This window comes from Amblyomma maculatum, chromosome 3, assembly GCF_055883805.1.
Source record: "Amblyomma maculatum isolate TAMU_Amacu chromosome 3, ASM5588380v1, whole genome shotgun sequence".
Taxonomy (NCBI): domain Eukaryota; kingdom Metazoa; phylum Arthropoda; class Arachnida; order Ixodida; family Ixodidae; genus Amblyomma; species Amblyomma maculatum.
The window spans coordinates 148579655-148606813 of NC_139346.1; the positions used below are offsets into that span (position 1 = coordinate 148579655).

Below are 27159 nucleotides of genomic sequence, written 5' to 3' on the forward strand. Positions count from 1 at the left end.
TTCAGAAGAGAAACACTGGTTGCACGAGAGTAATTGAAAGCTGTAAAACGAGCAGATCTATTCTGAACAGCTTCAATGGCATTGATAAGAGACTGTTGTGGTGGGTCCCAAATTGCTTACGCGCATTCCAACTTAGGACGTGCCAGGGACTGATACAATTTTAGTTTGAGATGTAACGGAGATTGAGAAAACTTCCGTCTTAGGTAGCCAAGAGTTCGGTTTGCATTGCTTATCATGTAGTTAATGTGAATATTACAGGACAAATTACAGGTTATGTAGACACCCAGATACTCATATGAAGTAACATGCTCTAAATGACAATCATTTATTTGTATTCTGATAACTGGGCAGGATTTGAACGGCGTGAGATTGTGATGTGCTTACATTTGTTAATATTAAGAGTCATTAACCATGTGATACACCAGTTACAAATATTATCGAGGTCGGCCTGTAGAAAAAGACTTTCAGGGGGTGTAGTTATTGTACGATAAAGGACGCAGTCGTCAGCAAAGAGTTTATTAAGAGAATTAGCGCATGTAGGGAGGTCATTTATATACATTAGAAAAAGTAAGGTACATAATACAGAGCCTGAGGGACACCAGGTGGGGAAGCACAGTCGTTAGCTAATACATACTGAGAACAGTTTGTTGGGAAGCATTCAATCCATTTTAGTATATTAGGGTCGATATGTAACATACTGATCTTTAGTAATAATACGTTTTGAGGAACCTTATCAAACGCTTTCGAAAAATCAAGAAAAAGGCAATCAGTAAACATATTACAATGAAGGGCTGAAGCTATGCCATGGGTAAAAGTAAGAAGTTGAGTTCCACAAGTGTAGTATTTACGAAAGCCATGTTGAGCCGAGCTAAAGAAAGAGGTGGATTCGAGGAAAGAGACAAGGTCAGAGTAGATTATATGTTCTAAATTTTTACACGAATGCTAGTTAACGAGATTGGTCGGTAATTAAGCGGTAGTTGCGGTTTGCCTGATTTAAATAGCGGAACCACCTTCTCCACTTTCCAGTCGTGCGGCAAAGTGGAACACTGAATGGATTGTATGAAAATCTGCGATAATAAAATGAATGAGTACACTTCTGTATTTTTCAGAAATTTTGAATTAATTTCGTCGATGCCTAAACAGGATTCACAGCTTTAACTTACGAATTAAAATCATTAATCCAACAGAGTCAACAACTATCGGGTCCACAGGAAACAAATCGCTATTGCACAAACCAGGCACAGCAGCAGTTGAAGAATCAGAAAAAAACATTTGCAAAAGCAACATTCAAAACAGAACAGCAGTCTTGATTGCGCACAGGATGGTCGTCAGAATATACCAAGTTTTCGCTTAGGGTATGATAATGCGCCAAAACTTCGATGGGTTACTTGAAAGAAGAGAGGTAAGTGTCTCGTGAAAGAAAGCATGCTTGGCCTCCCTGAATGCTACACGATAAAAATTGAGAGCTTCGCGATAAGTTTGCCAGCGATCAGGTTTATCCACTGTTTCTGCTGACCGAAAAAGACTTTTTTTTTTTTTTTTTTTTTTTTGTTGAGCAGCCTTTCAGTGTAACGGTAAACCATGATGACCGCTGTTTTCCGGAATATTACTTGCAATGAAACGTACCTGGCAATAAGAGATGTAACTTTATTCTTAATAATACCATTTGCCTTCAACTGAGCGTTTAAAAAAACCAAGCAAGCATGTTTCAAGAAACAATTCCAGATCTCTATTGATTGAAGTGAAGTCGGCCTTACGGTAATTTCTGATTGTCTTAGAGTAAGAAATTTGAGGACAAATAGGACTTTTTATATTGAAAAGCATGAAACAATGATCTCTTAAACCCGTAAAATTCCTTACCGAATCAAAAAAGTCTGGCGCGTTTGTAGAAAGTAAATCTAGCATGTTAGCTGAAGTGGGACCTATTCGGGTAGGCCTATCAACAAGCTGCGTAAGGTTGAAGTCGCTGCATAAATTAATAAATTATTCACATTCAGATGACGGTTCAGTGACAGTTGAACAGCAAGATGTCCAGTTTATGTTTAGAAAATAAAGTAACCTAATAATATTATTGCAGTTCGTGGAAACCTGAGAGTTAAACTGTTCAAAACGTCATGTAAATAATCATTAAATGTAGATGCAGAATTAGGTGAACGATAACACACAACCAGCAACAAAATGTGATGCCTGTAACGTATATTCACAAAAATTAATTTCAAGGCAGTGTCATTTCAACCAAATTACGCAGAAATATGGGCGAACCTTTGCCAAAGGGCGCTTCTTACAATTACTTCCAAGGTATTTAAATGGTTTTTAAAAAATAAAGAAAATAAAATTGCGCTTTTCGTTCTTATAGTCTCTTGGCCACACAAAAGTGAAAAACCGGAGATTCAGTTAAAAAATATATGGGGATACTTAAGAGCTGCCTTTAAGGATATCACGCGATATCATAGGTTCTAGCCCTCATATCAAGCCCCACTTTAACGAAGTCATACTAATGTGAATGTGTGGCTTAAGCATAACGTGAAAGCAAAGGTCTTTGCAGGCTGATTCTAATATCACCCACCCATATGAAACGAGAATCCCTAGGTGGCAGCTTCTGCCAAACATAATGTCAGAAAACCCTATATCCTGCTACGGGTAGGCCATTTCAGCTGAAAGCTGCCGCTTGCAGAGCAATGCTCGACATTTTTCGCTCTCAACGCCAACGCCGGAGAATGGCCGCCGATGCTGGAATTTCGGGGAAAGGTGCCTTAACGCTATTTTGTTAAAGTTTGATGGATAATTAGTGGCACTTTAAAGCCCGCATAGGCGTGTGCACATACGCCAGCACATGAACAATATGGAGTGCTGAAATAAACTGCTCTGCCTCTCTGAGCGCATTACTGCGACCACAGACATTTTAAGTTTATTTGGCGTTAGGTTTGCGAGAGTTTATTTTTGAAAACTTAGTACGCGAACTGCGCTTCTCTCTAGTTTCTCAGTTTGTATTAACCATGGGAATGTCACTGGGGTCAAAAATGAAACGCCTTCCTGGCAAACGAAGGAGACTACCTGAAAGACGAAGTGACTTAATATGAATTGAGAAGATAAGAATCTAAGCCGAAGCACACTAGCTCGCCCCGCCGGGGTGGTGCAGTGGTAAGACGCCCGACTACTGTGCCGGAGTTCCCGGGTTCGAACCCGACCGCGGCGGCTGCGTTTCGATGGAGGCGAAACGAATAGGCGTCCGTGTGCAGTGTGATGTCAGCGCAAGTTAAAGATCCCCAGGTGGTTGAAATTACTCCGTAGCCCTCCACTATGGCTCCTCTTTCTCTCTTTCCACTGTCATTCCCACCTTACTCCCTTCCCTTACGGCGCTGTTCGGATGTCCACAGAGCAAGTGTGACAGTTACTGCGCCTTTCCCTTTCTGTGAACCAATTATTTATTAATTATTATTAAGCACACTAGCTACAGTGCACAAGACTCAAACTCATGCTACTTATGTGCCAAAAAGCGTGAGAACCCTCCCCTCCTTTGTCTCCTTGTGTAAGAATTTCTAGCTACGTCCCTGGTCCTCGCCGTATCGCATTGTTACGTTTCTATCCCTAGTATGCTTTTTCCCTACCCGAAGGAAACGTCACATTAAGATACTGAACAGAAATAAGTTAAAAACAGTGACGACGTTTAAAATTAAAGATTGTAGAACATAAATATTTCACAGGGTGGCTTACTCTTTCCGAGCCCAATTTACTTGGTCCGAAGCAACTTATACTTAAAATAGGAAAACTAAAGAAATATAGGATGACACCGAGAAGCGACCACTCAAAAAATAATAATCACGTAAGAAGTGTGGAGTTTTACTTAATTGTTTCTAATTTTTTGGGAGTAAGCTGCATAGAAGAGTCTCGTTCCAGATAACTGTAAATAAGGCCGACTGTAAAGCTCCTTTGTCGCTGAAATGTGTGTGTTTGTGCGTGCGTGCGTGTGTGTGTGTGCGTGTGTGTGTGTGTGTGTGAGTGTGAGTGTGTGTGTGTGTGTGTGTGTGTGTGTGTGTGTGTGTGTGTGTGTGTGTGTGTGTGTGTGTGTGTGTGTGTGTGTGTGTGTGTGTGTGTGTGTGTGTGTGTGTGTGTGTGCGTGTGTGTGTGTGTGTGTGTGTGTGTGTGTGTGTGTGTGTGTGTGTGTGTGTGTGTGTGTCACTGGTATCACTGCGCTTCAACTCAGAACATTCCATGCTGTCTTATCACAATGTGTCATATGCAAATAGCCTTGGTAAATAGTGTTTTGTGTGATGTTTGTTGACTTCGTTTTGGTGAAAGATTATGTGTCAAAAGCCAGGCAATAATGAAAAAAAAAACTCACGTCACCTCGTCCAAGCCCGCTGATGATACGTACTGCAAGTATGATAACTTTATAAATAGTGGCTTGAGGCAGCTAGCTTGAGAAGTTAGCTTGAGACAACCTTAGTTCTCGTGCTGCAACAATCCAAAAGCATGTAACGAATGTTCGCGGCATCGGTCCAACTGCCGATGTCTCGGGCCCTCTTCCACCTAATTCCTGTTTCCAAAATAGGCCCTGCTTGCATGGTGACTGGGTACTCTAATGATTTTCGGAATTTTCATTAACCCTTGACAACATATCTTTCCACATTGTTATTCCTTGTGCAGTATTTCCGCTCTCAATTATTTAAATACGCAATTAACCGCCATCATCATCATCGCAAGAACTACACCCACTACAACAAAAATCTCTCCCCAAAATCTATCCAATACGTCACGTCAGGTTGTAACTGCGGCCAACCTATACTCGTCAAAGTTGAGAATTCGGTGTGGCTGCCGAAATATTGCTGCTTTCTACCTCGCCCCCTTTGCAGAATGTCCCCCAACCCGCTATGATTTTAAAATTATCTTAAATGTGAATATTCCTAAAATTTAGTTCAGCGCTTTGCTTAGGCTCCTGCTGAGTTTTTTTTTTTCGTAGTTTGCAGCCCTGAGCTGAGCAGAAAGAAAGATCCCAAAGACACAGGTGGCTAGGCACAATGTAGTAGGAACAAAGGGTAGCGTTTTAATTAAAATTCACCACACGCAAGCTATCAGACATCATATTGTACAACGCGTAATATCCCGTTTTCACTAAAACCGATTTTTCCCTTCGCCGCTAGCCATTCACCGCCCAGTATGTCGCCGCGCACCTTACTTATAACTGTCACGTACATACCAGCCGTAGCGTGGAGGCTCTCAGGCCACGAAAGGACCGTTATGCGTTCTCTTTTATCTCCTGCATCTTTACCGCGCTCGTCCACGTATCAGTGCCTTAGTGATCACGATTATTCCGCTAACGCTCGGCATTTTGATGCCTGGCCTTCACGGCTGCCGGGATGAGAATTATTAATTTTCTGAGAGCACATTGCTCGAGCTTTGCTGCTGTATGCGAAACTGAAAGGGGCAACACCACCTCGTATTGCGAAGTGCAACCTTGCTTCCTCCTCTGTCATGGTACAAGTTAAAAGGGTGTTCCTCCAACAGTGACGTATTCTTGGAGCAGAGCGGGTATAAAAGCACTCGAAGCCGCCCCTAGATCAGCAGTTGGCTCAGCAGCAGCTCTAACGCCACCATGGTAAGTGCTCAACAAGTCTTTTTGAGAGAGCAGGGCTGACCTTCCATCGATCTCGCAAAGCACATATATAGAAATGGTTGCTGCATGTAGGCAAGCAGTTTTGGACACAGAACACTGCAGTCTGTAATAACGAGACATCTCGTTTTGCAATACGTTTTGCGCCACATTTTATTTGTTACAGATCCGCGCTTGCGTCCTCCTGGCTCTGGCCACCAGCGCTTTCGCTGGCTACACCGGCTACGGCCTCGGCTACGGTCTTGGCTATGGAGGCCTCGGCTACGGTCTTGGCTATGGAGGTCTCGGTTACGGTCTTGGCTACGGTGGTCTCGGCTACGGCCTTGGATACGCTGGCTACGCTCCAGCTGTGCACACTGTTGCCCATGCTCCAGCTGTCGCCACTGTCGCCCACGCTGCTCCAGCTGTCGCCACCGTCGCTCACACTCCAGCTGTCGCCAGCTACGCCGTCGCCCCTGCTGTGACTCGCGTTGCTTCCTACCACGCTGCCCCAGTTGTTGCCGCCGCCCCAGTTGTTGCCGCTGCTCCAGCAGTCACCACTGTTGCCCACGCTGCCCCAGCCATCGCCACCTACGCTGCCCCAGCCGTTGCCACCGTCGCTCACGCTGCTCCAGTCGCCACCTACGCCGCTGCCCCAGCTTTCGCTGCCGTCCACGCCGCTCCAGCTGTGGCCACCACCACCGTTCACCACGCCCCAGCTGTGGCCACCGTTGCCCACGCCGCTCCAGCCATCGCTTCCTACCACGCCGCCCCAGTCTACGGCTATGGTGTTGGTACCCTCGGATACGGTGTTGGCCACTATGGTTACGGCCATGGTCTTCTCGGCTATGGTCTGAACTATGGCTACGGTCTCGGCAGCCCCTTCCACTACGGTGCTCTCCTCCGCAAGAAGAAGTGTGAGTAACTAAATCATTTTTCCCTGTGTGGCGTCTGAGGGGGGAAACTAAATATTTATTTTAGAATTGCTTCATATCTAAAGGAAAACCTTAGCAAATTTAGACATATTATTACCAAGCGCACAGTTTAGTTTGTTTGAAACACGCAACATTTTATATTAACTTCAAATCCGGCACTGATCAAATAAATCTTGCATATATTCCTGTTCGTTTTTTTACCTTTATATAATACTAAGGCGCTGCATTCACCGTGATATTCGGGGAGTTATTGCAATTATCATTATGCACTAATTTATTTGCCAATAGATATAAGAAGTGCCTAAAGATGTCTGTTTTTCTCCTCTTTCAGAAATTATCTGCACCTAAATGGCCTACTAGGACAAGACAAATGTTGCACCGATGCTGGTTGTAACAAACACAAATTAGGAATAAAAAATTTTCTTCACTCTACGCTGCTGCCTAGTGTGTTATATATATATATATATATATATATATATATATATATATATATATATATATATATATATATATATATATATATATATATGCTAGTTGCGAAAGGCAGTGGCTTTGTTTTGGGTCTAATTCGTGTTCCAGAGTTCAACGCTACGAGCGTTATTACGTGCCTCTCGGCATTGATGATAAAAACGTATCTAGTTTAGGTACCTGAAAGTGTGGTTTCGAGGAACGATTTCACCCCCAGCTGTGTGACACGCAAGCGGCGTTAAGTAAAGTTCTGATCACTTCCACTCTTTTGCCGCCCGATTGCCAGTTTCACTCCAACGATGTTAGAAATGATTTACTGAGAGGCTTAAATCTATTTTTTATTCATGTGGTTTATGTGGTTCATGTGAGGAGCAATTGGAAGCATTCTTCCTGCTCTTAGTAGTACAGAATTGTGAGTATTTTGCTGCTTCTTAATAGACAGTGGTAAAGTAAGCCTGCAGGTTACTTGGGGATGAAATTTTATTTCAGATGAGGCTCTCTACTCTGCCTCAAACGAATAAGTATATTGTCACTGATCTTACGAATACTCGTTCATCAAAACAAATGAATTCGGTTGAAACAATGTAATGGAATTAATATGTACTAAACAAAAAAATTTGATTTTGCCGCTCCAACTTATTGAAAATGTTTGCAAGAGGGCAGGAGCCACCAGGTCATTTGTTTTAATGATATGTGGTCTGAGAGCTGCCTATACGTGTTTACGTAATTTATCTGCGCGCGAGCAAGAATACATTCATGACGGATTAAGGTGTCTGGAAGTGCAGATACTAGCGTCCCCTGTTTGCCTCTGGACACGAGTAAAAGCCGCCCAAGAGAGATTTCATTACACTTTCTATCAAAACGTATACGGCAAATGCTTAGTTTAAACGGCTGTTGTAAAGCTGCATTCCTAGAGACGTAAACAAGGTTAAGTTTAGCCTTGGCGGCGTAGCGTTTGTCTGTGCCGTAGAATAAAAACCTAACATATAGTGGCAGATCATGTGCCCTATGATACGGATTCCCATCATGTGTTGTAAATATATATTTCGTCTCTTCATGCTGCCAACTGTGTCGAGCAAAGATAACCGCAGTGGAAAGTTTGAAGACCACCCGTACTGCCAAATTGGCCCTGCATGCAGCAAGAGCTGCATATGAACCCAGTGGCAAAATATCGTCCTCCGTTCCACACAAAGCAAAGCTTACGGAAGCGCCAGAGTGGTGACTGCTTTCCATAATGGACATTCGTTTAGGCGACACCTCAGACCTAAACAGTTCTGACAGTTCGGATTTAGGGAAGGATGAGTCTTTCGATTGTGAAAAAAAAAAAAAAACGTTTTGGCAGTGTACTTCTTTATCTATATTTACGATAATATATTACAACTTTCGGTTCTCAAAGCAAAAAAAAAAAAGCCTTTAAGATCGCCTTTTTTATGAACGGTGAGGTCTTAATATTCGTATATATTGCTACGTGGTACGCCATTACCCGCGCGATCCCGACAAGGTGCGCTACAGAAGTTGCTGATTTCCTCCTCCACGACGTGATACTACAACACGGTGCCTCTCGTGGGAACTACTCACGGATTGTGGTCGCTGCTTCCTCTCGAGAGTGGTTAACGAGCTACTTCGTGTGTGCACCGTCCGCCGCAAATTTACCACCGCCTATCATCCTCAGACCTATGGCCTCATAAAACGCCTCACCCGTGCATTCACAGATATGTTATCAATGTAGGTCTTCGACGACCACCGAGATTGGGTCATTAGTCTACCCTTTGTAACATTCGCCTATAATTCTTCTCGTCATGATACCGCTGGCTACTGTCCCTTTTATCTGATCTTTGGCCGACACCCATTACTCCCCTTTGATACATCGTTACCCACTACTGACTCCGCCACTAGTACTTACGGTATATATTACTTTCAAGACTCTATATAAGTACTTCGACATTATTGATGTTGAGTGCCCTTTTTCATAATTTTCTTGTGGTGCCGTCGACAACAAAAAAAGAAGATTTTCAACGGCTGTATCTGCATTTCTGCCAAAAGTGAATTTTTGTAGTTTGTCTACCTTTAGCTCATTTATGTGAGGTGTAAACAAGGATTTTCTTCCCATATGGCAATCACTGCTCTAAGTGAATGCAGTCAGAAGAAGCGACCTAATTGTACTTGAAATTGTAGCACTCATCACTCATGGATCAAACTTGCACTCCGCCGAGCAGAAAAATAAGTAAATAAATAAATACATTCTTGGGTGAAATGAATAATCTCTTCGATGCTGGATAGCATAAACGCTTTTATCTTCGTATTGCGAAATTAAAGTCAGCATCCTGTAGAGAGTCAAGAAAGGTACGTCATTTAAAGAAAAATGAAAACCATGTAAAAAATGCTATGTAAAACCTCATTCGAGCTTCGAGCTGTATTGCAAGCAATAATGACTTAGACGATTGCCCGTAAATTTCATGGCTACAGTTTTATTATGACTACTACAGAGAAAATTTTCGAATACATCTTAAAGCGAAATAATTACTAGCCCCATTGCGCTAAAATACGTCGGGCGTTGTTGTTGTTGTTGTCGTTGTTGGCGTTGTCAGAAAACATCAAAACCCATAAAGAGGGCGCGGCCGTACGGTATTTCTAACGGACCACTCTGTGGCGCCCTTTTTCTAACTGTCGTACCATAACTGACGAGAAACCGTCCTCTGCACTGCGTTCACAATGATATGATACCATTTCGCCTTCTATGTAGCATGCATCTACTTCTCATACTGGATGTTACTAGCGAAAGGGATTCTAATGGACGACATGTGTAAATGATGCTGCGTGTCCTTACAGCGTCCACAAACCACGGGACCTAGCCTAACGGGTGCAGTCAAATGAAGAGGAGGAATGGAAAGGCAGGTCATCGAAGTAGAAGTACGGGAGGACATCGCGCTACCGGTCGTCTGGTGAAATTTGTTAAATGGTGCAGATGTGAAGCAATCGTCGCCGGACTTCTCCTTTTGTCATGTAGGTGGTCCTAAGTGTCTGCTGAATTTGCGGTCTCATCCCTGTAAAGTGATGTAGGAATGTTATAATTGTCCAAAGTGATGTAATCCTTGTCTAGCGCGAACAGTGCTAGTAACTTTAAAATAAGTGACCATTGAATACTGACGTATTTTTTTAAGAAGAAAGCTTTTTATGGCTCATGACGCGCCAGCGTGTCCGTCCATACGTCCGTGAGAAGTGTCCCACTTCGCGAGATTCTGCGCGGTAGCGCGGGATTTTGCTTGTCCATCATCCTGATGACGTCATCAGAAAAACAAAAATCCTATCTTCACCGGAAATAAAACCTTCATCACTCGGATCACCAGCCGAGGGCTGTAACCAACTGCGCCACGCCCGGGATCGAGAAACACACATCACAGTTCTCCTTGTCTACAGTGATAACAGTAGCGGGATTCCGCGAGTGACAGATACTAAGACATTCCATCACGTGTAAACCGATTATAGAACATCGGTGAACTTAGACGCGTTCTGTGAAACGCTAGTTGTATTCGACAAGGGTTGCGCGATGTACAGTGTGCAGCAGCAACGCTCCAATTTTTGAATTTCTCCTCTGCAAACACTGCTGTGCTCTCGGATCTTTTTAACCTCATCAGGAGGGTCTACTACTACAAAACAAATTTTTCAACGCAACGGGCACGCCACACAGATCAGATGACTTATTAAACGTGATGAAATCTAAAATAAGTTGTGTTTAGGATCATAAAAAAGCCGAGCGAGAGCGTCCTATCAGGAACTTCCATCTGAACTATTCTGTGCTTTCATAGGAGAGCCATGAAACTGTTTAGCCTTCCTTATGGCTCTGCTTGCGCTGGAGTTAAGAGCGAGTAAATTGCCTTCTCTGAGCACGGCTCTAAGCCCGGTTGAAGCAGAGGTGTTGCTTCTTTTACGACGGCTCACTTCTCGCGCTGTGACCTCTCGCGGAGTTTTCGGGGAGATCGTGGAAAGACATTTTACCGAATGCTTCGGCGTGCGTTTTTTCCTCGTAAGCGACACAAGACTACCGTGATAACCGGCGCTACAAAGACAATAGCACATCAGAGCGGATTAATAGTGGAGTTGTGAGATTTTGTTTGGAAACATCGTTCGGCCCTGTACCAGAGGTATGCGAGACCTAAAAGTAGCACTCAAGGAAATTACTTCCCCATCGTTTATAATATTATTTACTCAGAAAAAGTGTCCTTGAAAAGCCCGTTGCAATGTTCTTTCGTGGCCTTTAGCAGCAAAATTCATGAGAAAACGACGGACGAATAAGGTAAGTGCTTGTGCAGGGTGATAATGAAAAACATCCAAAGAAAAAGGAGCTTGAGCGGCTGGGCAGTGGAAGAGTGATAAAAGGTTTCAGAAAGAGAAGCTGCCTTGTTAGCACCGTATGCAGCTCCGATGCCATTCAAAGCTACAATTTATTTTGATATTCTTTTTGTGATCGTTGAGAACGGTACCGACTAGTGAGCAGTGACGGTGGAACCATGACCTGATGGCAACAAAAAAAACGCCTTTTCAGGGTTCGCTGGGGGCACCAGTGAGCAGTGCCTTCATCCACTAAGAAAAACAGGATTTTCCATTGGGCATGCAGCTAGAGGCCTGCTTGAAATGCCCATACAGCGCTCAAACTGTGCTGCTGTGCACCTAGAAACTGTTGTCGTCAGCCTATCCTGCCATCTTCATGCATAACAGGGCCCATTTTGTTGATAACATCTTTTTCCTAGCTTCTTTGGACGTGGTCCAGCCAGCTTACGCAAACCAAGCGCAGCTTCGGTACAGTGCATGTGATGCCTGTAAGAGCAGACAGGAACTATGCAAGTCACTGTGGGTGTTAAAAATACTGCTTGCTTGTTTTAATGGACTGTATACTTCGGTGCTCTGATCTATAAGGCAGGAAAATTGCTTATGGCAGGGCTCAAGTCGCTTTAGTACACACCGATTCTGCTTGGAACATGCTAACTGGCTTTCCCGATCACAAGCCCGTTTGAATGCTTCCGCATGTGCCAAGGTAGATCCCATGGTAGCGAAACCTGCATAGACCCCATGGGGACCGACTGAGTGAGGCACAAATTCTTTTTCACCACCACGCCCTCTGCGAATGGTTCTAAATACTAGTGCTAGTAAAAAACAGACAAAAAACATGACGTCATAGTGACGCATGTTTGGCGCGGATTTCGATTTTTTTTCTCGTAAACATGAAAGACAAAGCCAACGACGACGAAGACTAAGCGATGCTCGGCCAAGTCGGCAAAAAATTGACCCCTTAACTGTTGTGGAAATAAAGTTTTGCAGAAAATTTGACAGCAAATTTAAATCAACTCTTGGCGTTGAACAGGGTTTAGTCTTTGCCAACTTGCCCAAGCATCGCGCAATCTTTGTCGTTGTTGGTCTTGCCTTTCTGTGCGGGTGATGTAACGTACGGCTGACACGGTAATGCATTGCTGCTTCCATCGCCCCGTGAGTAAGCCGCCTATGTGATATCGTCCAGGTTAGCAATATAAGCCTTTCACCAATTATGACTCTAGATCTTTCTCAAAATAGGAGCCACATCTTGGGGATATCAACATCTATTCTTAGCTTGGTTCCACAAAAAATTCTCTTCGTAACTTTAAAGGTTTTTCAAAACGTTCGGCCCATATAATCTCAACTATGTTTCTGACACTATAAACTATGTGGGGCAAAGTTTCGATATTTTTAGAAGCTAGCTAAAACAATGCGGGGCCTATATAAATGTATCAGCGCTTTACTTATTTTTTGTGGAACGCGGCCTCACTGGGGTATCTGAAATCATGTCGATCTCCCTTTGGAGCTCCTTGTGCGCAACGCAAGGCTAGCACAATTTCCTGTATAATACTTCTATTAGTGTGCAGCCAAAAACATCACACAGTACGATGGCGGCGGTCGCGCAGAAGATAGATGCCTGGACAAGAACTAAATCGCGCTTTACTGCAGTCTATGTTCTGTTTTCAGAAACTTGCTGAATACACGTATTGGGAGTCATGTTAGCAAGCGCGAACACAGTACAGTGTATTGGCAGCTGATCGGCGCCGGCACAGCAGCAGACGATTCGGTAGCTGGCGTCGCTCTGTGATGTCACCAAGCGTTTCAACATGGCGACCGCTGTCGATGGGAGGAGGTTCATGGTATCACCTTTAGCCACTTATTTCGAAATAAGAAATTCATAGGGCGCCCAAATATCGGAAATAGAATAAGGTCCAGCATTATCTGCCAGACTGCAAAACTGAAATATATTGGATGACCGTGACATGACCCCTTTAAGCAGCATCTGACTGACCTTAATTCTTAACAACCTGCTTACATCTATGGAAAGAGCCATATAGCATTCATATCTTGCGTTTAATATTTGAAGCCTTCAGCAGTCACAAGAGAATAAAACTGCTGATCATAGACATTTACCTAGAATTCTGAAAAACACACGAGAACAATGCCCTAAATGTTTTACATTGCTTTGAGGAGGAGGAGTTGTGAGCCGAAAGACAGATGGTGTATCAACGACGTTCAAAAATACCAAATAACGAGCATCCTAGGAACGTAAATATGCTATCAGAACGCTATTGCTGCACGAAATTCTAAGCTACAAAGTACACACCACTTGTGGGCTTGTGGTCTGGCCATCTAAACGTAATGCGCTCGTTAGGTTGACATCCGCGTTACGAAACTGGTAGGGTTCTCGGCCCTTTTTTCAAACACAAGCACGGAATACATACCACTGCAAAAATACAAACTATGATAAAAAAGTATGTCTCTGCGGATCTTGTGCCTCTCGGCGCATATGTTTTTGCTGTAGCTACAGCTAGCATGGTAAAGTTTTGGCCACCTAATAGCGCTCCCAGGCAGGTAATGTCCATGTATTGCTGTTCGATTACAGAAATGATTATTACCCTTACGGAAATGCCATATCTGGACTTATAAAAAAAGTCCAGATCAGGTATATCAGGAATTGGGCAGATATGGTATATTAGGACAGATCTGGGCCAGATAAGGCATATCTGCCCAATTCCTGATTTCGAGTACCAGATAAGGCATATCTGGTTGTATATGCCTGATCTGCCCAATTCCTGATTTCGAGTACAAGATAAGGCATATCTGGTCAGATATGCTTTATCTACCCAATTCCTGATTTAAAGATCTAGCCCGCATGCCAGGTAGGTTTTGAACTATAGATCTATATATCTGCATATCAACATAACACTTTATTACAACACACACAAAACAATTTCATTATTCCAGCTAAATGCACGCTCAATCAAGTTTGCCAAGGGAAACCTGAATTTCCCCTTTTATTTCAAACCTTACAGGAAAATAGCTTTGAAACCACAGGTTTTCTTTTTTCCCTGCCTGTATGGAATCGCTCAAAGACGGTCCTGAATTACGTGTGTATACCGAGGGTCAAAGACATGCTCATCCGCTAGTAAATATTGAGATTCTACTCATTTACGCGCGATACTGGCTGGTTTACTTGCGAACTAAATAAAATAAACGGCTATTAATCGAACTAGACTATTAAAATGAAATTTAAAGGTTTGTCGACACTCGGAAAAGGTACCGCTAAACCGTAGGGCGATAAAACACACTGCTGGGACTGCTGATAATACCTAAACCTTAGCGAAGTACATATAGGCTGTCAGGAAGTACTGGTGTTACCTTAAGCAGAGACTGCAGTGCAAATTGAGCGAACGCGCCTAACTCGTGGTTGCTTTTCAAATTAGGAGAGATAAAAAAGCATGTGCGATGGCATTTGTCATGACAGGGACAACTCTGCCTCTAAACCAAATCAAGCATGAAGCTATTTAGGTAGTGCAAATAATAATAATAATAATAAACAACGAAGGACCCTATCCACTCACTGAAATTTGTCAAAATTGCTAGAGCGAAAGACAAATTAGCAACGAAATGTACGAAAAAATATCACATACTGGCAATTACCATCCAATTTACTGATTGGAAAATTAATTTTCAATCAAAATAATAAAGTGAACAATATCCTGAGGCTGGCAAGTGCCAGTTCCCGACAAGAAGTCTCACGCTCACGGTTTTGGTGATCGGGCGTGAAGATGAGGCGGCACGATGAGGGTGCGATCCGATACAATGGTGAAGATTTGGCCGGGCCACCCAGCGCAGAATCCCCGAAAAGCTCAATCGACCATCAGGTTCGCTGCCAAGGCTGGGGAGGCAGCTTCTACCCGCAGCGGGACACAGTAATTTCCTCTGTGTCGACAGTGAGACTGAAGCTCTTGTAGGTTTGCTGTCGCATTTTTGTTACATGCACACAGCTAATAGCGAACAGGCGCTGGCACACGCACACACACCAGCATACACAAAGTGCAGCACGCCCGCCAGCCGCACCGAACTCCGATGTCTGCCACCGAAAAGGAACGAGATACCAAGTGCTTAGGCGCACGGAGTTGAAAGGGGGAGGGAAAAGAAGCAAGCCCACACAAAACGGAGAGCGCGAGGCCTACGCGGTATAGAGCGTGGCAGCGAGGAGGAGAGATGAAATGCGAGCCAGCGACGCAGGGGCCGCCCTGAGAGGGAAGAGGGGAACGCGGGAGAGGAGGAGTCGCTGTCTAGCCACTGCGGCTCTCGACGAAGCAACCGCCAGCTGTCTCTGAGGGTGAGTCACCGTCTGACAGCGCGGAGGGGGCCGTATACTGAACTGCCATCATTTTCTTGATATTTTGAATCGCTCAACTTAACCGACCATGCTTTTGTGCACCGGACTGCGGCCGCATTTTAAATGAAAATGCGAGTTAGTAGGCGGAAAGAGGAGCATGTAGCTATAACCCAGCGCCCTCCTGGGTTAAGGAACACATGGTGTAATAATTATAGTGCAGCGAAATCTGCAGAATATTTGAAATATGAGTCGTAGCTATTTTCTGAATTGGATACAATTAACACGCAGGCCATGCTGAGTGTAGAAAAATTGAAGCTCGACCACATGATGCCAATATTGGATATTTGCAAAAGGTAGACGAAGGCCATATATTGCTAATATACAATAACTATGGCGCCTACATAATTAAGGCCCCGATGAGGTTATATAAAGTCCTGTTGATGCCAGGCATATGGCCCTGGTCTGTCTATATAAGGTAATGACGATGCCATACATGCCCTTTATCAGGCCACATAAGGTCGCGAGGATACCATATATGCCCCTGATCAAGCCATATAAGGTCCCGTTAGCCGTTCGGATATGGATTATATGTTGCATGATATGGCCAAATCTGAGCCATATAAGGGCAACGTTTTGCACATATATGACCTTATCTGGCCCAGATAAGGACTTATTTGCTGCCTTATATATTTGTATCTGGCAGCATATGTTCCATATCTGAAGCAGATATGGGATTTCCGTAAGGGTATACTCCTGTCCAAAATATATAGATTCTTATTGAAGCACAATTTTATGCGCAGCAATTCGCTCATCACATAGTCGTAATATAGTCTCGCAGGTGTGTTCACTTGAAGCATCCGCAACTCATCGCATTTCTCACGTTGAGAAGTCGGACTTCCTGCTTGTTGTCTCTTGTCTGCCCGTCTTGTGTTTCTGTCAAAAGGTTCTATTTTCTTTCCTGGTTCATCCACTACGACCTTGTTTGGGTTAATGAAGTGAACCATAAGCAAAAGCATTATACGAGCAATGACTTTAGCATAGCACTCCCTTCTTATTCGCCTAACAAACACGCTCGCTCACAAATGACAGCATATTCCAAATTTTGTTACAGAAATTATTATTATGTTCCATGGCGTGATTAAGGCACCGTTTCTTTTGACGTGCCATCTAGTAAATCAATAGATGGTGCTAGCGGAAACACTCGATCTTTTCAATGTCGAAACAACAATTTGTTTTGTCGTAACAAGCACGCAGTTTATGAATCATCGTCTTTCAAAATTTAAGCTTGATGATTTCATTGACTGGACAGGCAAAGAGGCATGTCGGAAATATGAATATTTCGCGTGCTACTCTGTGCTCAGGAAGAAGAAAACAAAGGGCCATGATGGATGGAAATAAGGCGAAAACATGTATGAAAAATATACAAGCACATCAATTCTTATCACAATCGCAAGTCGAGGCCCATGTCCCCCTGTAAGCGATCAGCCTGCACAGCTTTTCAATTCTCCGGCGGAGCGCCTAGTAGTAAGAAGTGCTTCAAGTGTGGCATGCTAGCGGTCGAAACGCTTCAACGAAGCGGCTAATGTTAGTCTTTCTCCTGCATGAACTGGGCGCACGACCGGTACATATGCTTCGTAGTGTCAGTAATGACCCAAGAGAAATCTTAGTGGCAGTTCGCTTTTAAAATAAGATGTTAATACTTTTGTGTGAAAGCCACGTCTAAGCGGAGTATATGGAGCAAGCAAGGATGAGGACTGTGAATAGTAATTGGTTTGGGACTTCACTCTTCTTTCACATCCCTCAATGTAGTTTCAAAGTACTGCTGTTCCCGGTGTTGGTTCATTTATTTGCCACAATGAAGCTGTACCCACTCTCCTCCCTGCTATAATGAATGGGGGTTTCAGGTTGCACTGTAAATGAATAGGCAATATATACTTGCCGAAAAGAAATTATAGGTGCCAGATCGAAGAGTTGAAAGCCTATGTGTTGAGCATCTGGCTGGACCGGTATATCGCCGTCGCAGTCCTTATAAAGCTCAAAAGAGTAAAATTGGTGTCGGGTATGGAGGAAAGCACTACTGTGAGTACGTCATTTCTGACGACGCTCTTTGCTTTGATATTGGCCCTCATATTTTGATATGGATTGAAGTATCTAGGGACCCACTGAAACACTATCCTGTGGTCTTGGTCATGAGGCGATGAAAGTAGCTACGTGGATGCCTTGTGCCAGAGAATGGTAGGGGCCGAGACGTAGGGATCATCCTAAAATGTTTAGCTCAAGTTTTCAATATGTGAATCCCAACCACTATTTAAATGGTTCCCTCGAGATGTGGCGATTCGCTTCCCCAAATAACACAAATCGAACAGCCGTCGGTGTAGAATTATGTGCTAACACGAAATGGCGAGTCAGCTGTTGCGCGGGTATAACCAGGCTTTTCTTCATCTCTGTGGTAACACATATCCTTCAGTAAATATGTCAACATAATACCCATATTCCTTCCAAATGTACAACAAAAATATTATGCCCATTCTACAGAAGGAACCAAGGATGAAAATTTTCCCCGGCGAAACAAGGAACCAATAATGCCGGGCCCGGTCGCAAAGGTACTGTGTATTTCATTAAAATAATACTCATTGTAGCAGAGCGTTGCGGTTGCCCTCCGCACAATACATTATGAGATTTGCTGTTAGCAATAAACTGAAGCTGTACTGTGTTTGGAAGTCCTCATAAAACGCCAGACTAGTTGCGGAATACATCTTAAAATTCAAGTTGTTTCTATGCTTTCCATACAACAAGCGTGAAGGATACAGGGCTTGCTTTCATTTAGAAGGTGGTCCGTGCCGAGAGACGTACTGATACTGGCAAAGAGATTTTGTTCTTATTTTTAGCCACTGACAGCTTCGTAAATTTTATATTTATAACTGAAATTACGCTAATCATTATCCTGAAATGTTATTAAAAACTGCTTTTATTATGCTAGTAAATACGTGCTTACGGTCAGGCGGTGAAAATGAAGCGTTCCAGTGTCCCTATATAGATATCGATAGAAAGGCAAAATTACTCCAAACTAAGGATAACGCAGTTGTTACAAAAGCCTGCCTAAAAGGTACTTCTCAATTCCCTCCGCGACAAAGTGCAGGCAATACGTCTCAGAGCTATAAAATCTCGCGCGTGCCTTCACAACATTCTTTTCGGAGTGAACCGGATCACTTTCATCGCGGCCTGCATTGCTTGATTTTAGTACGGTCGTCACGTTCGCATCTAAAGGGGTCGAAGAGGACAAACATGTTGAAGAACAAACTTTCCCGCGTCATCTCCCGGTTTTTGGCGAGGCCATTGACAGTTGTTGCTCATTAAATTACAATTACTTCACTGCATCTAGCTAAGGGAGGGCTTACTTACATGAGTTATTCGGGAAAAAAAGTGAATAATGTTCTCAGAGCGTATTACTTTCACTCTCTCCTTCGAACACGACAACTTCACGTGGACAGTAACAGAAAGCCAACCTTTCTTTTTCAAAGTCAAAGCTATAGGCCATCTTACAAATTGAAATACTGTGACGTAACCCGTAGCTAGATCAGCAGTTGGCTCATCACCATTTCTAAAGACACCATGGGGAGAAAAACTTTCAAGCTCAATCTTTTATTTGTGTTACAAACTGGCATAGGTACTGCAAACAGCATCTGATTTCAAACTACTTTCTTACAACTTTAGGTTTCATCATATCAAAGGGTTTAAAGATGTGAAAGTGTTTATTTTGATACCATGCCGTAGAAGTATATGTGACTTCGTGCTTCAATATTGGGCGCGGGGACATACTGTGGCGCCACCTCTCGGAAGCGCCCGCGTGACGAACTAAGTGCGATAACGCACGTTAAACTGCACTGCAGGATGTTTTCCTTGGCAGTTGAGATGTGCTTAATAATGCGTTCATTTATTTATTTAATAAGCGCCTAGGTCTGGGCCTATATAAGCTTAATTGGCGGTTTAGACTCATTCGGCAAGAAACCACTTCACTGAATCAGTTATCGAAGTTGGCGAGTGTTAACTAATGCGACGACAACACGCAACGGCTTCAACATTGCTGTTGTTGTTATTAAAAGGAAAAAAGAACTGGAAGCTGCCACACAACCAGTCAGAGGAAAGTGGACACTGATTCTATAGGTGATAAGATTCGTCTCCAAAACCTACTGCGCTGCCAGGTGCCTGAAAGATGCCAAGCGCCTTCGAATAACGCCAGCGGAAGCGGCACTGCTCGCCTCCGTTTTTGAACATCTTGAATGTAGAAGAGCGAACAAGTCGGAAAGTGGGAAAGATGTGTGTCAACTTTTAAAGCAAGTGCTATAAGTGCATTCCACGCAGCGAATTCTTGTGCGCCGACTACCGTCATTGGTACTTTTGGTTTGGGCAGAGATTTTTTTTCTCCAAGCAAAGTAGTTTTGTTGATGCACACCTCATAACATCACAACAACTACGTAATGCTCTAACTCTTATTTATTCACATATTCTGTCGTTTGAAATTACTACTGAACCGTAGACGCTGCCTGAGAAAAATCATCAAGCCTGCTGCTGCTCGTGGCAGCAAAATGTTCCACTTCACTTCAGTGAAATTGCCGCGTCAACGCCATCAATCAGATGAATTTAAGACTTACTGACTTTCGCATGTTCCTTCCTTGCTCTGCGAGGGTAGCTGTGTGAAAAAGCCGACATCTTTTCCTTCCAGTTTAATTTCACTCATCGTGCTCTGAAATATAATGCCATTACGTAAATATGCACATCATTAGTAATCGAAGGGTATATTGTTTTTACAAATATGTTGTTAGGATGGATTATTTCTACGGTAGTACAATAAGCCTTGCGAGTGCTTATGGCTCCGCCATCTGTTCGAAATCTTGCTAAACATACGTTACCTACGTCTACCTGCATATTCTGTACGCTTTCGAAATGCAATTCTTGTGACAAACTACGTCAGGTGCCCAACTGATTAGTCACCAGTTTATGTTGACATCGATTTTTTGTGCAAAGGAGCGCGATTTCGCTTCTTTGGCGGCTAGAGAACTACTATTTCGCCGTAAAGGCAGAATTGACACCGAAACTTCAAATGAGGCCGGATACGCATGAACTAGATGATTTATAGTAACACTGTGAGTAAAGTCCCGCACTCGTATACTATCGGTTACATAGTAACAAAAAGCTGTCTTCGAATATAGTGAATGCCTTTCCAGATAAATAGCCATATATTTATCAGCTTGCTTCCGTGAGACCAAGTATTCAAATTGTTTACAGCCTTTGTTTCTGGGCAGTTAGGATTGGAAGCAGCCCTTCAATCAAGTAAAGCGTCATGCTTTGACCAAACTTCTTTTTATTTATTTATATATTTATTTAATTATTTATTTATTTATTTCAGTTACCCTCTTGGCCCGGTGGGCATTATAGAGGGGAGTGGGACGTGGCAAAAAAAAGGAGGGGAGGAAAGAACATGGGTACATGGCATTGTTGGCTATGAAGACAAATGGTGTTTACAATGCAGAATTCACACAATAAAATAATAACAGCAAAGAAAACAAATTATACAGGTTGCAAATTATTGAATGCATAAATACAGGATAGGGTGAAAAGAAAAACAATGACGCTCACGATATCGCATACAAACAGCAACACTCGATAAAAAAAAGGGAAGCAGATAAGAAGTCGCGTACAACGCGCAACATGATCGCTCGGAGGCCAAAGTGCACAACTTAGCCTATAAAACTACGGAACTAAAATAAATATTACTATCAATCGTTGCTGCACAGTACACACAGCTTTCTTTTAAATTCATCGACATTGTCAGCAAGCACCAGCGTTTCAGGCAGGCAGTTCCACTCCGTTGCTGTTTTGGGTAAAAATGAATATTGATAAGATGCAGTCCGAAAATGAGGTATTCCTACTTTACAAGAGTTATCGATGCCTGATGAGACGTATGCGGGGATGTTATAAGGGAATTTTTCAGCGTTAGAATATTGCGATACATTTTAAAGAAAAGGCACAAGCGGGAGATTTTCTGCGTCGCGACAAAGGTTCTAATGACAATGTGTGCTACACTTGATAAACGCCCATAGTCACCGAGAATGAAACGTGCAGCGCGATTTTGAAAGGACTCTAAAGCATTAGTTAATAAATCTGTGTGGGAGTCCCACACTGACGCAGCATACTCCAGTTTTGAACGGACGAGCCAGACATTCTTAATTCTGTGCTCGTGTTGCAATAAATAACAGTTACAGTTTTCAGAAGGCGTAAAAGGAAACATGAATTTATCATTATGCACAAAGATTTTCATTCATTCAAGGGAGAGAAACGGCTGAAAAAAAAAAACAAAGCGGTTCGTGACGTAAAAAACAAATTACAGATAAAGTAAGTCCCCGTTTAACCACAATTCCAGCCATACAGAAGGCTGCGTGGTGTACTGTGCTTAAAGACGGTAACATGCTGTGTGGAGCTAAAACATTTGGAGTCCGTACTCTGCATAATATACATATACAGCAAGCAAGTTACCTAAATTTCATTATATATGTTTCTAGAAACTTTTCCTCAAGGTTTTCACACATCCATTTTTGGCCGTGGGACAGGGGTCTCCTGTTTCTGTTGCTTTTTCAGGGCTACCCTTTTAATGCATGAGCTTATCAAATTCTGTTTTTTTTTTTTTGCCGGCGTGGCATGTAACCTTGTACTGTTTAATAAATTGACCTATGAAAAAATACTAATAGCATGACTAGTTAAAATTAGTAGGGCATGTTAGGATAGGCTGTGTGGCATACAGGGATACAATGTCCAGAAGTGCGTGGGCTATTAGGATATCTAAGCAGGGCCTCAGAACATTCAACCGAGTGATGTTCTCAAACATGCACCATCTGACAATGAACAGGCCCTTTGCTTTTTGCCTCCATCCAGCGTGACCATAGCTGCCGGCATCGAATCCTCGGGCTAGGCCTCTAGAGATAAGGGTAAAACGAACACAGCCAATAGATATATTACTTTAAATTAACATGCCATATTTACTCCCGTAGCGGACGCAAACGCAATAATGTTGTGCACGCTTCTGCTTTGGCTGGTTTAAAGTACAATTTATTCCCAGAGCCATAACGAACGCATGCTTTTTTGGCACATCATGTGGTGAGGTTGATACTGAAAGCTAGAAGGCACGCTCTTCGGAAAGCCGAAACAACAATGCAATACAACATTGCTCCATCCCTCGTAATTGAACACAACTGTACGTCAAGCCACGGAACGGACAAAAAATAAATGCGTCATGAGAAATCAAACAGAAAGGAACAACCTTCCCGGGGTTACAGTTATTGTGTTTCATCAAGGTTGACAACTGGGCGAGTTGCTAACTGTTCATTTTAAACCAGCCAAAAAGACTAGACAGAGGAAAGAAGAGAGCAAGACAAGGGTTGACTAACAAGTGAATATTTATTGAAGGAAAGAAGACAACGAAGACTCGTTTTGAAATGCCTTCTTGTTCCAGTCTTGTCTTGTTCTCTTCTTTCTTGTGTCTCGTCTTTTGGCTGGTTTAAAATGATTGTGTTTCATCTGATAGAATATTATTGCGAGAGATTTTTGCTTTTGGGTTTCTCGCTGCATGCTGCCAGGTAAGCTAGTCAGAGAGAAAGCTATATACCTTGTTAGGAAAACAACGTGCAATGCTACGTTTTTCACGCAGGCTGATATATGGAGTTATTAAACTATTTGGAGAGCAGGACTCAGACAAAAAATCAGCCATGCATCATTAAGAACGTGAGTCTTACCCTATAATGAGCTCATATCAGGTGAGCATTGTTCTGGTCCAGCTTTCATCCCCTCAAACGTTTTCTCGTACCTCAACTAGGATCGTTAATAAATAAAGGATTCAAAATTGCCCAGAAGTGGGACAAATTTGTCAACATTATTCAAAAAAATATTGTATTCCCTGTCTGGAGACCCAAAAAACTATTCATTCCTACGTCATTACTTGAAACGGTGCCAAAGAAAAAGCCTCACGCCTATACCAAAGGAAGTACTATCCAGCGCTTTCTGGAAGTGTGTTCAATTTTGCGCTCGACAATGCCTACGCAATGCGTCGTCGTTTTTCTGTACACTACACAAGCATGCGCTTGCAATTATGTTATGGATTTTGCAACAAGTCATCTCATCACTGACTGCATCACATGATTTTGTTTCGGTCGTCACGTTCGCATCAAAAAGAGGGCAAAGAATTCATTCATATTGAAGACCAAAGCAGCTGCAACAAATCCTTGTTTCCCCATTAAGTCATCGCCACCATTTTGCTCTTTCAATTACAATTATTTCATTGCCCGTCAGCATACACAGTCCTTACACCAACGTAGTTTCTTGTGGGGCAACATGTGAATAAATTTCCTAGTGCGTAACACTTGCCCTCTTTCTTCTCCTGAGCACAAACACTTCACGTGAAATCATGCAACGCTCACTTTTACGTCTGAAAGTTATCAGTGACCTAACGCTATGATATACAGTGACGTAAACTTGAGCTAATTTGAGTATACAAGCTCTGAAAGCAATGGCTAGAGCAGCAGTTGGCTCATCATCCTTGAAGACAACATGGTGAGAATTACCCTCAAATTGCGACCCTTTTGGGCGCTTCAGTTCGATATATTGACGGCCTACCGTAGCGCTATTTCAATGTTCACTTATGAAACTGGAAATTTGGACATATTACAAGTTCTTAAAACATCATACTCATTTGTCTGAAACAATACATTCCAAGTAGAAGGGCCTCAAATATTTAAGCAGCTAAAAATAATTAAATTAACATCTTTGTATAACTACAGACTTTTGCGATTGCATAAACAAGGCATCAGTAAAAAGGACAACACATTAACAATCATAGCAGCGCTTCAAGACCACATAAACACATACGACACCCGTAACTCGGAGCATTGGCACGTTACAGCTCGCCGGACGAATTATGGCAGGCAGATGCTTCGCTTCAGGCTTCCTACCATATTAAACCAATACTTTCCTAATAGTGGTCAATATTTCTCTCTTCCTCCCATTAAATTATTCCGCGAAATGTTTCTACAAATACATATTTTTAAATTGGGTGTTCTGTCTTGCGGCATGTCTGTGTTATTTTCATGCATTTTTCCTGATTTACCTAGTGCTTTTTTGTAGTCTAATTATTTCTCCATGCACTGTTTATTCACGGTGTGGGCGTGACTTCTCTGCTGTTAAATGTCGTCGTATACAGGCGCAGCCGTCCCGTCAAGCTGCTCTTCGAAGCAGCTTTTTAGCGGCTGCTCTTTTCCTTTCCTTGTAGTAAAGAAAAATAAAGTATTATTATTATTATTAAATCTGGAATTTAGAATTTAACTCAGATATGAAAGCTTTTGATCCTACACAGATTTTTCCTCAATTCATTGCTAATATTATGGCATAATTATTGATACGGGTTTTGGGCCTCCTTTTGGACTTTTTGCATAGTGTGAAAACTGTAACAAAAGAAGCGAAAAGGAATCTATCTTTGATCTATAAGGAACTGCTTTAAAATGTTTCGCATTTCGTCTTGCATCCGTGCTAAACATCATTTGTGCGTAGCGTGCCCAACAAGAGCCACAACTTTGGCCTGTTTCATGCTCTTTCCGACAAATCGCATAACCTTGCCTATTACAGATCCGTGTTTGCGTCTTCCTGGCTCTCACCACTAGCGCCATCGCTGGCTACACCGGCTACGGCCTGGGATACGGCTATGGCATCTGCTATGGCCTGCCACACTACAGGTATGGTTACACTGGCTACACACCTGCGGTTGCCACTGTTGCCCACACCGCCTCAGCTGTCACTACGGTCGCTCATGCTGCACCTGCCATCGCCACCTACGCCGCTGCTCCAGCTGTGGCTACCGTAGCTGCTGCCCCAGTTGCCGCTTACGCCACTGCTCCAGTCGCCACCTATGCTGCTCCAGGTGTCACCAAGATTGCCATCACCTATCATGCTGCCCCAGTTGTCACCGCTGTTGCCGCTTCAGCTGTCGCTGCCTACCACGCTGCCCTAGTTGCCACCACTATCGCCGCTCCAGCCGTTGCCCCTTATGCCGCTGCCCCAGCTGTTGCCACCACCAGTTTCCACCGCGCCCCAGCTGTGGCCACCGTTGCCCACGCTGCCCCTGCCGTTGCCGCTTACCGCGCCACTCCGGTCTATGGTTACGGTGTTGGCACCCTTAGCAACGGAGTGGGCCACTACGGTTACGGCCACGGTCTCCTCGGCTACGGCCTGAACTACGGATATGGCCTTGGCTCGCCCTTCCACTACGACGCTGTTCTCCGCAAGAAGAATTGTAAGCAGTCATTCTGCTCTGAAAAGTGAATTTTTGATAATTAATGCCTGTGTCCAAAAGGGGAAAGAACTCCTTTGCTTAGGCTGTGTTTAGAACAAATTTTGCTAATTGTATAATTTTATTTACATCCGTCCTAATTATAATTTATTCACGAATGCATATTTACCTTAGTATTTTATTGTTTTTTTTTTCCTCTGGAACATGTTTATTAATTTTTTTTGTTAGAGACATTTCTGCTCAAGGATTAACTCCAGCTGCAAACATCTTCGACGAATTTGGATGTACTGCCTGCTATCTTTGCACCAAAATTGGCACGCAGTTATATGCAGGAATAAAAAGTACCAGAGGATGTATGCCTCATCAGTTTTATGTACTGCTGTCTGTTTTTCTTTATATCTGTAGTCTGTATTGAGCCCCAAAATGTAGCTTAAGAGAACGTCTTGTTAGGTTAGTTGGTGTCTATTCATTATAAGTTAAAGGCGCCAAAACAACACGCACACACACAAGAAAAGTGAAAAGAAGAACGGGAAGAGCTCTGTCCCGTTCTTCTTTTCTTGTGTGTGTTTGTGTTGTTTTGGCGCCTTTAACTTATAATGAATTGAGCCCCCAACTTCGGTTTCATGAAGCTGCGTGCCTCTAATCTTTCGACTGGTGAAATGCAGTTAGGTTGGATAACAGGAAATAATTAGAGACCTCAACGCCAGAAGTATAGCCATAGGTTAAATAAGGTAACGCAGTATTTAGCAGCCTGCTTAAGTAGGAAATGGTTGCCAGTATATTGTGACCGAGTTAGACTAGTAGGAAGTTCTTTTGTCACTGGTCTCTCGGAACATAAAAGATAAGATTTAAGGTTAACAACCTGAAAGCTTCTATTTATATATTGTGCTTCTATTTATATATTGTCAATACTTCAACGACGACAGCAATGGGGCATTATAAGATGAAAGGGCTCATATGGTCTATTTGAAAAAGTATTCAACAGCTGCCTTACTTGAAGTGATGTATAGTGGTGCACTCAGTTTATTGGCAGATTACTTCTCTTTTGAGAAGTTTTGATCAAGAACGAGCGAATGTGAGTTGTTGTCTGAGCTGGAAGGGTAGCCGACTTTGGCATGGCTTATGTGGCTTGAAAAGAGATGACAAGAGTGAAGACTGATGGGACGGTAGATGACGC

The 27159-nt window shown here is 43.0% G+C and overlaps 1 protein-coding gene across 1 annotated transcript; it reads left to right on the forward strand.

Moving 5' to 3' along the window:
- Window positions 1–5579: 5579 nt before the first annotated feature.
- On the forward strand, window positions 5580–26014 carry LOC146196371 (uncharacterized). Its single transcript, XM_084596980.1, has 4 exons — window positions 5580–5596; window positions 5778–6507; window positions 7432–7442; window positions 25322–26014. The coding sequence occupies exons 1-4, from the start codon at window positions 5594–5596 to the stop codon at window positions 26012–26014; spliced, it is 1437 nt and encodes a 478-aa protein (XP_084453106.1). The 5' UTR covers window positions 5580–5593.
- Window positions 26015–27159: the final 1145 nt, after the last annotated feature.